At 40.4% G+C, this 14,381-nt stretch overlaps 1 protein-coding gene across 4 annotated transcripts; it reads left to right on the top strand.

Annotated features, from left to right (window-relative positions):
• Positions 1–1,021: 1,021 nt before the first annotated feature.
• Positions 1,022–12,773, top strand: slc9a6a (solute carrier family 9 member A6a; the record flags this gene model as incomplete). 4 transcript variants are annotated; one of them, XM_083891231.1, is made up of 16 exons in its annotated part: positions 1,022–1,205; positions 2,774–2,973; positions 3,412–3,489; positions 3,984–4,060; positions 4,202–4,314; positions 4,437–4,542; positions 6,877–7,018; positions 7,643–7,748; positions 7,899–7,987; positions 8,854–8,967; positions 9,096–9,207; positions 9,315–9,468; positions 10,207–10,237; positions 10,324–10,412; positions 10,939–11,044; positions 11,952–12,773. In XM_083891231.1, the coding sequence occupies 16 exons, from the start codon at positions 1,037–1,039 to the stop codon at positions 12,225–12,227; spliced, it is 1,962 nt and encodes a 653-aa protein (XP_083747357.1). In that variant the 3' UTR covers positions 12,228–12,773. The 4 variants fall into 4 exon arrangements, with proteins under 4 accessions (XP_083747357.1, XP_083747359.1, XP_083747360.1 ...); XM_083891233.1 differs by having other exon boundaries at positions 10,207–10,234; XM_083891234.1 differs by having other exon boundaries at positions 1,025–1,205; positions 10,330–10,412.
• Positions 12,774–14,381: the final 1,608 nt, after the last annotated feature.

Genomic DNA, 14,381 nt, shown 5'->3' on the forward strand with positions numbered 1-14,381 from the left:
GTATATGACACCCTGATCAATTAACATTGCATTTATTATAAATAATCCTAACTATGAGACAAACTTCAAAACAGAACCAACAATAACTAACAGAAGACAACATTCTTCCCATTTTAATTTCCAGGCGGTTGTCGGCCATCTTGTGAAATGGAGGAATTCTGCGTGGCCCATGGTTGAATTTCAATCAGGGTGATATTAAAGTTTTGCATTTTTCTTTCATAAATCTGCATGTTTATTACTCAAAATGTGTAAAGCTGGCGAGACTAGAAAAGCTCAAATCTTGGATTTCTGGTACAACGGTGTAATGACGCCCTTTTAGCAAAACACGTTGTTAGTTAGCTGTTTTTATGGCGGTAATAGTGCTGTAATACATGCAATGTTAAAAATAATTATTTTAATTTTCTTTTCTTTAAAAAAAAAAAAAAAAAAAAAAAAAAAGGTTATCCAAATGTAAATGTTAAAAGAGGTTCACATTAAATAGGGAGAACATCTGTATATGTTCACTTCCTGTCCAACACGAAGGAAATGGGACATTTCAAAGTAAGATCACTTTGCGTGAACTCGTTTAATCATTTGCGGAAATACACCGCCAGAAAACAACACAAGCTATATCTTCGTTCAATAAAAGTTATGTAAAGTGGCAAAATAAGCTTAACATGTTGTGGGCGGTTTAAAAGCAACTGCGTCGTGACGCGGTGCTTTTAGTTTGAAATCAACACTGTAGAATTTCTGGAAATGCTAGTTTTCACTTCCGGGTCGGAGTCTGTAGCTCTGTTGATGTCGTCGTTCCTGCTGTCGCCTCCCCCCTCACACATTTACCAGTCCCCCCTCTAAAAAAAACACACAATTTCTGCCCTAAAGTTTGGCTTTTTATCCACAACGACTTAGCAGCGGTTGAGCCGCCATGGTGTTCCGAGTGACTGTCAACGGCGCGCGGAGGGCGACGCGGACGCTGTGGCTGCTGCTGCTGGTGACGCTGTCTGTGGGCATCTGTGTGTGCCGAGCGTCGTCGCTGTCTGCGGAGGAGAGCAATGCCATGGAGAACACCATCGTGACGGAGAAGAGGGCGGAGGAGAGCCACCGGCAGGACAGCGCCGACCTGCTCATCTTCATCATGCTGCTCACCCTCACCATCCTCACCATATGGCTCTTCAAACACCGGCGCTTCAGGTTCCTGCACGAGACCGGGCTGGCGATGATTTATGGTGAGAGGGCGCGAGACTCTCATATGTGTGTGTGTGTTTGAAATGACTTCATTTTATATTTATTTAAATACACACACACACTGTGGCGCATTTTGAGGCTGCAGGCTAAGAAGCTTTGGTTACACACACACACGCACACGCCCTCTTTCACAATGCTTGGTTTTGTAAATAGAACCTTAAAAAGAGTTCAGCCTCCAGGGCCAAGAAAGGGAACTAGTGTACCATACAAAAACAACAACAACAACGACACAAAATGTCACTTCTCCATAGTCCACACACTGTGGCATGAATCCTGGTTCCTCCTTCACTCAATAACAGAAAGTCCCTCTCTGCACCTGTCAGGAAAAACCCTCACTCACCAATGACTCACTGGTGGAAACAAAACAAGCACATTCCTTCAATTACTGCACTACTGTACTGATAATGATAATAATACTGCGGCAACACGTTCACTATTTAATTTCTATTCAGGCCGAATGATCCAATTGATTTGCTGTATAACTTTTGTCAACGTTAAGCTTTATTTCAACCTTCACGAAATGGAACACATCAAAATATGCACGACTATACTGGAATGAGATCTGAAAAGATATATCGTTAAAACAGATGAATTGACATAAAAGATAGTAGAGCTGCATTATTTTCGTAATCGATTAATCTGTCGATTATTTTCTCAGTTAATCGATGAATCGTTTGGTCCATAAAATGTCAGAGAATCTTAAAAAACGTTGATCAGTGTTTGTCAAAGCTGGAAATGACGATGTTCTTGATAAGTCTTTGTTTTGTTTACAAACCAAAATGATTCAGTTTGAATGATTTCTTTGTTACGTGGAGCAAAGAAACCAAGAAAATATTCACATTTAAGAAGCTAAAACAATCAGAAATCCTGTTTTAATCATGAAAAAAGCTTCAAACCGATGAATCAAAACAGTTGGCGATTAATTTAGTAATCGATTAATGATCAATTAATCGATGAATCGTTTCAGCTATAAAAGACAGACAATAAAATTGCTGAAAACGCAAGATGTTGGTGCTTATGTGATAGTAATTACAACTGTGCAGTGTTCTGTACACTATTTAATTTAATATTGTTTTATAGTTTAATTTAGTTAATATAGTGTGTAATTTATATTTTTCCTTTTCTTGATTGTATTTTGGCACCACAGCAAATTCCCTGTATCATGTATATAAAACCTGTTTCTGATTCTAAATAAGCTGTGAGTAGCTCATGAAATACAAATATTCACGCTGACTTAACTTAATATCTTTATTTCTAACCCTTTAAATAACCAGATAAGCTAAATTGAGGGTTAAAAATCTCTTTTATAATATAATCCTGGAGGGTCTGATACCTTTTCTTCTACATGACAAACATGGAGCGGTGGTTTCTGTCGTTCTCACTTCCCTCTTAACTTCACAGGCATTTGACTTTATAGTTTCTAAATCTGTTCTTCCAAAATAAAGATGCAGATTTCCAGCAGCTGCAGGAGAAAGTCTACCTTTCTCTGATTATTGATTCCATCTTCTTTGCTCTCTGTGTTTTTTTTTTTAACTCTTTTTTTCCTCAGGCTTAATCGTCGGCGTGATCCTGCGATACGGCATCCACGTTCCTCGGGACGTGAGCAACGTGACGCTGAGCTGCCAGGTGAACGTGAGCCCCGCCACCCTGCTGGTCAACTTCAGCGGCAAATTTTACGAGTACACGCTGAAGGGGGAGATCAATCCCAGCGAATCGAAGGACGTGGCCGACAACGAGATGCTGCGAAAGGTGCAGTTGTTGTGTTTTTGTCTCAAAGTAGTATTGATTACTGTGTTTTTTAATGAGTATTGGGAGTATGTGTGTCTATGCACATCTAATTGTGGGTCAAAACTTGTACAGAACTGTAATTCGTCAACTATTTTGATCATCGATTAATCGGTTTGAAGCTTTTTTCATGATTAAAACAAGATTTCTGATTGTTTTAGCTTCTTAAATGTGAATATTTTCTTGGTTTCTTTGCTCCACATAACAAAGAAATCATTAAAACTCAATCATTTTGGTTTGTGGACAAAAACAAGACATTGGAGAATATCGTCATTTCAACGTTTCTTAACATTTTATGGACCAAACGATTCATCAAGAAAACAATCGTTAGTTGCAGCTCTACTGTAATTATGATATCGTTGATGTTATGATGATGTGTTTATGTGTGTGTGTGTTGCTCAGGTTACCTTTGACCCTGAAGTGTTCTTCAACATTCTTCTACCGCCCATCATCTTCCATGCTGGTTACAGCCTGAAAAGGGTACAGTTGTATTTCAGTCATTATTTAACACTATGTTTGACTTTCAACGAGTTATTCAATTACAATTAAAGGTGCATTATGTAATAAATCTGAAGCAACTGGCCATAAAATCCTCCTAATATGTCACAGAGACTCAGGAATAATGTTCATATAACAAACTGAACTCACCAACAACAACAGTACAGACAAAATATTTGCATTAAAAAAACATTTTGCAGACTGCAAATCATGTTTATGTTGTGAAATCATGTTTTGGCATGTGGCGCCACCTACCGCCATCTACCATTCATTGCAGTCAGTAGAGTCTCAGCTGCCGAGCAACCACAGGTTGCCAGTTACGTCAGAAAACGAAACCTACAAGACCTTGGTTTTTGGCCACATTCTTTTGTGGGCACCTTTAAATGAAGAAAGTCTTCTTTGTCCATAATAATTTAGGTGCACTTTTCCAATCTCACCTTTAAAGTAGCTTGAAGTTGTTTAATTTTGTCTTCCAGAGACACTTTTTCCGTAACATGGGATCCATCCTGGCCTATGCGTTCCTGGGAACAGTCATTTCCTGTTTTGTTATCGGGTAAGAAAGAATATTCATTTGTCAAACATCATTGGTTTGGTTTGGAAAAATAATAAATTGGGCTTATTTTAAATGGCAAAGTCGGAAAAAACGTAAATAACCATCCTTCTCTTGGTTAACTGCCTGCTGTTGCTTCATCAGGTTGCTGATGTATGGCTGCGTGATGCTAATGAAGAAGGTGGGACAGCTGGACGGAGACTTCTTCTTCACCGACTGTCTTTTCTTCGGCGCCATCGTCTCCGCCACAGACCCTGGTGTGTGTTAATTATTATTATTATAATGACCTGGATCCGCTCGGGTCTTGTTGGACGTGTTCCAAGCAAATAAAAAAACAATGAAAATGTGGAGATGAATTCCTTGGTTTTGTGTGTCTCAGTGACCGTCCTGGCGATCTTCAACGAGCTGCAGGTGGACGTGGATCTGTACGCGCTGCTGTTCGGAGAGAGCGTGCTCAACGACGCCGTGGCTGTGGTTCTGTCCTCGTAAGTCATCCCTTGTTTTGTGTTTTTTAAACATCGTTCACACTCATTAAGTTTGCATCTGTGTCATGCGGTCTTGAATATGCACAGCCGCCACCGCTGCTGCTGCTAAGTTACTGTTTTCCTGAGGGGAAATGATGAAAGTATGAGTCATGCTTTCTTGTGATTGATTAAGCAGTGACCTTTAGCTAATCTGATATCAGCTCGTCATTAAATGCTGCGCTCAACCCGAAGTGGCAACAGAGACTCACTGTGTAACAATGGATGTAGTCTTTTGAAAAGGGAAGCCTTGGAAGCAGATGGAGGGAACAGTTAGCCTCCAGGGGGTGAATGAACGTCTATGAGAAAATGAGCCAACTCCCTTTTTTTTTCTGAATAGTTTATTGTCTCAATTTCCAGTTTTTCTTTAATAAAACATGTTCATTTTGTAAATGATGTTCCCATGAAGAGGAATTTACACTACCCTTCAAAAGTTTGGGGTCACGGATACAATTTTTGTTGTGTTTTCCATTAAAAGTCACGCTTTTATTCATCAAAAGAGTTGCAAAATGAATAGAAAATATAGTCAAGATTAGAAATAATGATTTTTATTAAAAATAATAATTTTTCACAAGGGTTTTCTAATCATCCAATAGCCTTCTAACGAGATTAACAAACACAATGTACCATTAGAACAGTGGAAATGGGCCTCTATACACCTATGTACATATTCCAGACGTTTGCAGCTAGAATAGTCGTTTACCACATTAACAATGCATAGTGTATTTCTGATTCATTTAATTAGTTATATTCATTGAACAAAAAAGTGCTTTTCCTTAAAAAAAATTCTAAGCACTGCACATACAGCTGGTATTGTCCAATAAATATTTCCTGGTAAATTTCTGGTTCCCAAATCTGTCATGATGCCGCTCAAATTGTGATTCTCAATCCTAGAGTATGTCCATTTTTATATATGCATGGCACATGAACTAACCCTTAGTTTTTTGTGCTGCTCTACATGGAATGATTCCCACAGAATAATAAGTTATAATGGCAGACACGGCAGAGCGGACAGTCCCTGTGGAGAGACTCTGACCGGTCCAGTGTACGGCGGCTGTACTAAGTAGAGCATGGCTTTGTGTGTGTGTGTGTGTGTGTGTGTGTGTGTGTGTGGGATCTTGGGAGATGAAACTAACATGACAAATCACTGGCACTTTTGCTCTTGTACTCTTGGCTTATTCAACTGAGAGATTCATTATTCATTCATCGATTTTTTTTTAGCTTGTTTCCAGTGACTGTGTTTGATGCTGCGAGTCAGCTCAGGACACACACACACACATGCACACACACACGGTTACATTGTCTAAATAACAAAGTCAAGGGAAGTCCCTGAAGCCAGAAATGTTTACAGGCAAACTGCTTAGTGATTTGTTTTGTGTGTGTGTGTGTGTGTGGGGGGGGGGGGTCTGCTTTTGGCTCTTGGCTCAAGTTGTTTGTTGAAATTAAACAAGGTTTGCCACTTAAAAGTAGGGTGGCCCTGAGTGCAAAACACAAATCAAGAAACACAAACTCAAATCACAAAACAAAAACGCAAATCTAGAAATGCGAAACGCAAATCAAAAAACAAACGCAAATCACGAAACACAAACACAAATCAAGAAACACAAACGCAATACGCAAATCAAAAAACAAACGCAAATCAAAAAACAAAAACGCAAATCAAGAAATACAAATGCAAACCAAAAAACAAACGCAAATCACAAATCAAGTAACACAAACGCGAAACGCAAATCAAAAAACAAACGCAAATCACGAAATACAAATGCAAACCAAAAAACACAAAACATGAATGCAAATCAAGAAACACAAACGCAAATAACAAATGCAAAACAAAAAACGCAAATCACAAAACACATTTTCGTTTGTGTTTTGCACCTCAGGGCCACCGTATCAGTGACTTAAAACACTTCCTCATACTGAGTGCCCTGCATATTATTGAATATTTGTGCAGTGATAACAGTCCTTTGATCACAGACTCCAGTTTCTCATGAATATACATTTGAAGGCTGTTTCTCAAACGTGATGTGACGGCTGTGCTCGTCATCATCGTCTTTCATCAAAAACAAACAACTCTGTGCATGAATTTGTTGTGTTACTGGTTCCTGGAATTCTCGTCTCCTTTCACTTTCTCTACTGGCAGAATGTTGTTTTTTTCCTCTCTCTTTGTCCCCCATCGAAAAATGTGAATCTTATTCATCTTTTATTTCTTTCTTTATCTGAAGGTGGCCCTGGTTTATCTTTGAATCTACTAATACAAAGACATACGTGGTAATAATGTTGTATTTTGTGTCGTGTCAGGTCGATAGTCGCGTACCAGCCTGAAGGCGACAACAGTCACACTTTCGAGGTGATGGCGATGCTGAAATCTTTTGGCGTTTTCCTCGGCGTCTTCAGCGGCTCGTTTGCTCTGGGCGTGGCCACCGGAGTCGTCACTGCTCTCATATCTTTTTTATTATTCTTATTATCATCATTATTAATGTTATTATTTATCCATAAAACAACACACGACTTTATCTACTGTATATTAGCAATGTTACAAGCAAGATCAGAGTGAAAATGCGAATTATTGACTCATTTATTTTGTCGTTTGTTCATGATGGAGTTACTTGATAGGACTTGTTAGCGTTAAAATAATATATTTATAGATAATGACAATTATTCAAAGCTTTTATTTAATTAATTTAGCTTATTTTTGTTCCGTTTTGCTTCAAAATAACTAATACTCGAAACTAATTAGACGAGACACATATTTCACTGTATATTTTTGTTTGCATATTATTTTCATTAGTCGTTTAGCTCATAAAATGTCATAAAATATTGATAATTTGAATGCGTTTCTGTTATAGAAGAGTAGAGGAACCAGGATATTGACATTTAAGAAGCTGATACTCAAACGATTATAATCCACAGTCAAAATAGCTGGCAGTTCATTTAGTCATCGATTAATCGTTATGTCCCTAATTTGCATATTTTGTTTATTATCTAGTTTTTGTTTTCCCCTGGTGTGTGATGTGTCAGAGTGTTTGTGTTTAAAAAAAAAACCTTGACTTCTTGTTGTCCGCACGTGACCAAGTTCACCAAGTTGAGGGATTTCCAGCTGTTGGAGACGGCGCTTTTCTTTCTCATGTCATGGAGCACCTTCCTGTTGGCTGAGGCGTGTGGTTTCACAGGTAACACACACACACACACACACACACACACACACACACACACACACACACACACGCTGTGCAAACTGTGTCGTCAATGCATCATATTGATATGAAGTCGTTGTTTATCGACACTTACGACTGTCCTCCCTCTGTCCTGATGTGCTGCAGGTGTGGTCGCAGTCCTGTTCTGTGGAATCACTCAGGCCCATTACACGTTCAACAACCTCTCTCCCGAGTCCCAGGACCGGACCAAACAGGTTAGACCTGGAGCAATGTCGGCTCACTATTACAACAATATGCTTCAAGTGTTTTGTTTTTGTCTTTAATTAGAAAGTTGTGACAAGTTGTTGTCGTGTCAGATAACAGAAGAAGTTAAAGGGAAATGTTGGACACTACTGTTCAAAAGTTTGGGGAAAAGCACATTTATTTTTTTCAATGAATATAACATTAAATGAATCATAAACACACTCTATACATTGTTAATGTGGTAAACGTCTATTCTAGCTGCAAACGTCTGGTTTTTAATGGAATATGTACATAGGTGTATAGAGGCACATTTCCACTGTTCTAACGGTACATTGTGTTTGCTAATCCCGTTAGAAGGCTATTAGCTTAGCCGTTAGCTGTGTTAGCAGCGCTAGCGACGTTAGCTGTGTTAGCTCGTTTAGCACCATTAGCTGTGTTAGCTCATTTAGCGCCATTAGTTGTATTAGCTCCTTTAGCGCAGTTAGTTGCCTTAGCTCCTGTAGCGCCATTAGCTGTGTTAGCTCCTTTAGTGCAGTTAGCTGCGTTAGCTCCTTTAGCGCCGTTAGCAAGGCTACAGTTGAACTGGACCTGTGCACTGCGTATGTGAGCCTCTGTTTTTAAAGTATAGTATTTTGGATGTTGTATGGTTAGAAAACCCTTGTAAAAATCATTATTTCTAATCTTGCCAATGTCTTGACTATATTTTCTATTCATTTTGCAACTCTTTTGATGAATAAAAGTCTGACTTATAATGGAAAACACAACAAAAATTGTATAGGTGAGCCCAAACTTTTGAACGGTAGCGTATAACGTTGTTGTTGTTGTTGTTGAACTGCACCTATGTTAAAGCTGCTGTGTGTCTTGTTGTGTGTTGCAGCTGTTTGAGCTGCTGAATTTCTTGGCAGAAAACTTCATTTTCTCCTACATGGGTCTGGCCCTGTTCACCTTCCAGAACCACATCTTTAATCCGATGTTCGTCGTCGGAGCTTTCGTATCTTTTTTTTTTTTTTTACAACTAAGCAAACTAAGCAAACCGTGATAATCTCAGCACAGAAGCAACTCTGTCCTCTGTTGTGTCTTAGTTTTGTCGTCTCCTCCTTAACCCTAACCCTCCCTCAGCTGGCCGTCTTCTTGGGAAGAGCCGCAAACATCTACCCTCTGTCGTTCCTTCTCAATCTGGGTCGACGCAACAAAATCAGATCCAACTTTCAGCACATGATGATGTTTGCAGGTAACTGGTACTCGGCTTTCCTGTCGATTAAAAGATAACGAACACAACCCCCTGATTGGTTGCGTGTAGAAACTTTCATGCCTCATTTACTTGCTGTGTTTTCGTAGGACTGCGAGGCGCGATGACGTTTGCCCTGTCCATCAGGGACACTGCGACGTACGCCCGTCAGATGATGTTTTCCACCACGCTGCTCGTGGTTTTCTTCACCGTTTGGGTCTGTGGAGGAGGCACCACTCAGATGTTGTCCTGCCAGCGCATACGGTAACGTCTCTGCTTTTATTTGAACCTTGGAGGCTCAGATCAGCGCTAGGGGGTAGAAAACAAAAAAATTATAGATTAATACGGCGTCAACGTTAACGTATGTTAACGCATGACTATTGACCGAAAAAAGACGTGCATGACGTCATGTTTACGTGCTGCGGCACCGGAGTCCAGGCACCGTTTACCAGTTAACTGTGTTAGTTATTTTAGCGCCGTTATCTATGTTAGCTCCTTTTGCGCCGTTAGCTGTGTTAGCTCCTCTATCGCCATTAGCTGTATTAGCTCCTTTATCCCCGTTAGCTGTGTTAGCGGCGTTAGCTTTGATAGTTCCTTCTGCGCCGTTAGCTCATTTAGCTCCTTTAGCGCCGTTTCAGTCGAACTGGAGCTGCGGTCTGTTTATGAAACGAAAGAGCAGCGCTACAAATAACCAGCGTACCTGTGTGCTGCGTATGTGTATCTGCCTCTGTTTTTAAAGTTTAGCGTTACTTTAGAGACTCGTGCGTAAACGTGACGTCGCGCGGGTCTTTTTCCGGTCGGTCAGTCATGGAAACGTGATGTGCGTTAACGTTGACGCCATCAACGCCGTTAATACGTTCAGTTGCACATGTTATTTACATACTGTTCCATTCAATGTGGTTTCAGTCAGTTACTCAGTCAAATTGTAACCCTGGTGTCATGATGCCACCGACTCAAACTGCCAGACATCGAGTTCCCTAAATGTGTTTTTTCTCTTTGCAGAGTGGGAGTGGACGCGGATCAAGATAACTCTGTGAGTCAGGATTTAACTTGAAGACTGATGCATGTAACGATGATCAGAAGAAAATAACTGACATTATCTTTTTCTTCTTTTTCTAGATGAGTATCAGCGACGGATCGTTAGAAAGACGAAGCACCAAACAAGAAAGTGCTTGGCTTTTCAGGATTTGGTACAACTTTGACCACAAGTATCCTTGAGTGAGAGATGAATGGTCATAAAAGCCTAAAAGATTATTATTTTTTGTTGTCCTTAATGTCACTTTATATATATACATACATATATACATGTATACATATGTATATGTATACATGTATATATGTATATTTTTATACATTAGAGCACAGTTTCCTCTCAGCTCTTCCACTTTACAGCTTTATTTTGAAGGCGACCACATGACAGTGTCTGCTGTAGTTCACCGTGTCAGACAGCAGAGGGAGCGACGTGTACAGACTTTAAGATTAATGAGCAGCGTAACTGCACCAGCAACATAAAGGCCATTGTGTTTTCTGTAATTCTTTTTAATCTTCTAATTATATCATTAAACTTGCTCTAATTTGTCTTTTCCTGGATCCGTAGACGGACGACAGCTGTTTTTAATCTGCTCGGCGTTCATTAATCATCCCGATCATCTGGGGTTAGTTATTTTTGTGTGTGTGTGTGTGTGTTTTCTGTGTATACATAAATGGTCCTTGACTGGCGCCCCCCCTCTGCAGCTACCTGAAGCCCATCCTGACTCACAGTGGCCCCCCTCTCACAGCCACACTGCCTCCCTGCTGTGGACCCCTCGCCCACTTACTCACCAGCCCTCAGGCCTATGAGGTCAGACGTGCTCTAGTTTTTAAGATTTTATCTTGTATTAAGAGATTTTACATTATATTATATTTACACTATATTATTTTACGTTGATCAGACGAATGAAATAACGATGTTCTCCAATGTCTTGTTTTGTCCACAAACCAAAATGATTCAGTTCTAATGATTTCTGTGGAGCAAAGAAAGCAGGAATACATTCACATTTAAGAAGCTAAAACAATCAGAAATCTTGTTTAAAAAGCTTCAAACTGATTAATCGATTATCAAAATAGTTGACGATTAATTTAGTAATTGATTAATAATTTATTAATTGTTTCAGCTCTCGTCTTCAGCTGTGCTAACATCATTGCACTAGGGTTTTCAAGGGTTTTCTAATCATCCAATAGCCTTCTAAAGCGATTAGCAAACACAATGTACCATTAGAACACTGGAAATATACTCTTTAGAAGTAAGTGTTCCTTCTACAAGGGCTTAGGTTCTACCTGGAACCATTTGCTTCCCCTTTCCCGAAGAAAGGGTTTTTCAAGGGTTCTTGGTAACACTAATGATTCCAGTAAGAACCATTTAGATCCAGAGAACCCTTTAAATCCCCTTTCCCGAATAAAGGGTTTTAAACGGGTTCTTGGTGGAACCCTCCAAAAGGGTTCCAGATGCTGGAGCCAAAAAGGGTTCTCCTGTGAGGGCAAGCCGAAGAACCTTATATGGTTCTACTTAGCACTTTTATTTCTACATATTATATGTACATATTCCATTAAAAACCAGACGTTTGCAGCTAGAATAGTCGTTTACCACATTAACAATGTAAAGAGTGTATTTCTGATTCAATTAATGTAAAAATAAGGACATTTCTAACTGAGCCCAGACGTTTGAACAGTGGTGTATTACCTGACACTTTCCCCCCTCTCTCCTCCAGAACGAAGGCGAGTTGAAGGACGACGACTCTGACCTTATCCTGAACGACAGGGACATGAACCTGACCTACGGCGACATCACGGTCAGCACGGACGCCTCGGGCGCGCACACCAGCGGCGGCGCGGCCTTCTCCGGCGCCGGCGCCTCCGACGACCTGGACAGAGAGCTGACGTACGGCGACCACGAGCTGGTGATGCGGGGCACGCGCCTGGTGCTGCCCATGGACGACTCGGAGCCGCCGTTCTCCGACCCGCGTGAGCACCGCCTGAGGATGTGAGGACGACGGGGCTTTAGAAAAAAAAAAAAGGAAAAAAAAACGCAAGACAACCGAACCATCTCACACTGACCCAAGCCATCGAGCAAAAACACCTCTGTCTCTCCTTTATTTCATTCCTCTTGCTTATTTTCTTTCCCTACACTCCCCCTAGTGGCAAATCACTGTCTCTACCTCATTCCTGTTTCTGCTCGTTTCAACACTCGTTTCCGTAAACATACGACGCGTTCTTATTTATTTCGCAGGGTTTTCTTTGGCGTTCGTTCACTTTGGCTCAACGTCAGCGTCGTCTTAAAGTCGTGCCAGTCACCTTCAACGTAGCATCGCACAGACGCCGTCCAGCAGCATGTGTGTTAGCATTAGCATTCAGCATTAGCAAGTACCGAACCGCTATCTAATTTTGCCGACTTACAGTATATCGCAGGAGTACGATAACTTTGACGATGCATGCTGAGGATGATGACGCTTCTTGTTTTTCTTCGTATGACGTTTTGTTGCTGCCTTTCTTCTTCTCTCCGTGAGTCAGAGCTGACCCGGTTTTGACGACTTTACCGTACACGTGGTTGCAATTAAGTGCCTGGGAATTGTAGTTTTAAAGCGTGGGCAGTCGTGCACTTATCGTTTTCCTTTTCTTTAAAAAAAAAAAGAGAAAAAGAAATCAAGACACGTCTCTGTTCATAAGGTAGCAATATATACTCTGTAGTGGGTGTTTGGGCTGTCAGTTTGTGCTATTTACCTGTAAATAGTGTGTCGTAATCTGGCCGTGAAATACGTGACCTTTGACTGTGACACGGCGAGGGACTTATTTTAGAAAGGCTGATTCAAATGAAGGAAACTCTGTGCCATCTCTGTCCTTGCATTTTGACTTTTCATGACAAAAAAATGCAGTCGACGTCGCGTTTTCTAGTCTTTTTTTTGTTATAATCAGTGCGTTATCGAGACATGAGCCTGTTTTCTTGTGAATTTGACTTTTTCCTCCAATGTTACTGCTGTTTTTGAGAGTTTGTCTGTCTGTTGGCAACGAAACTCGAAAAGTCGCGGACGGATTTGAATGAAATTTTCAGGAACAAGTGATTAAATTTTGGCCGTGATCCGTAGACGCTATCAATATTTTTATCGCTATTTTGTGGGGGGCTGAGCTGCCTTTGCGGAGGTCTGCGCTCTCCGAGTGATTTTCTAGTTATTTCTGTTTCCCATTATTGACCGATAAAATGTCCAACCATAGATATCCAATTAATTTAGAATAATGATAAAAAAAATAACAAGTATTTACATTTTGAAGAGCTGGATGCAGTGCATCCTTATGATTTATGACAGGATTGAGAAAATAGAACAACTCTGGTTGTTTAGTGGATTTTTTAACAGCACAAAGTTACTGTTATAGTTTTATTTCAGTCGATGGTTGAGGTTATTTTTGGTGGGCGTTGAAGGTTGTGTTGAGTATAGCAGCTGTTAACAGGGAGGTGGTGGGGGAGGTTTAACAGGAAACGTTGATAGGACGTCGCCACGGCGACGCCGTGTTGATGTGGACAGACGCCAGGAAACTCGGCGGCTGAGCTGAACACAACGGTTTTGTGGTTTTTAGCCTCGTGATCAGCTAAAGTCTAAAAAAAATGGATCCAAAGTAAGAAAAATAAGTGGATGTAAGAATGAACGTGGATGAGGAAGGAGAGTCGGGCCCGTGTTTGTGCGTCTCTGTATCCTGGAGATGATACTGTTATCTTCTGCTGTGCAGGAACTTGTTATTGAAAGTGTTTTCTTTGTTTAAATCGTTACATTACAACATGTCTCTGTCCAGGAAATGATGAATTTGTGTTGTTACTGCTGAATGTTATGTTACTGAAGGGAAACAATGACGTGAAGATGAAGAAAAACAAAATGATTTGCACTCTGTCGCTCTGTTTTTGTTTTCTATCCAATTTTTTTGTTTTTTTTTAAATGATATACCTTGTGTTTTGGATGCTTGTAGAAGAATTAGCAGTTTTAACGCCGCCGGTTTAACGAACGGTGACGTAATTGAGTCGATGCGCTGATATGACTTTGTGAAAAGAATCGTTTCCATTTGCTGTCGCGGCAGAAATGTCATACTTATACACAGAAAAACAGGTACTTTGTGTGTGTGTGTTTGCAACGAGCTGCTGTTTAAACGCTGTCGCC

The sequence above is a fragment of the Microchirus variegatus genome (genome assembly GCF_963457635.1).
Source record: "Microchirus variegatus genome assembly, chromosome: 6".
Classification (NCBI taxonomy): domain Eukaryota; kingdom Metazoa; phylum Chordata; class Actinopteri; order Pleuronectiformes; family Soleidae; genus Microchirus; species Microchirus variegatus.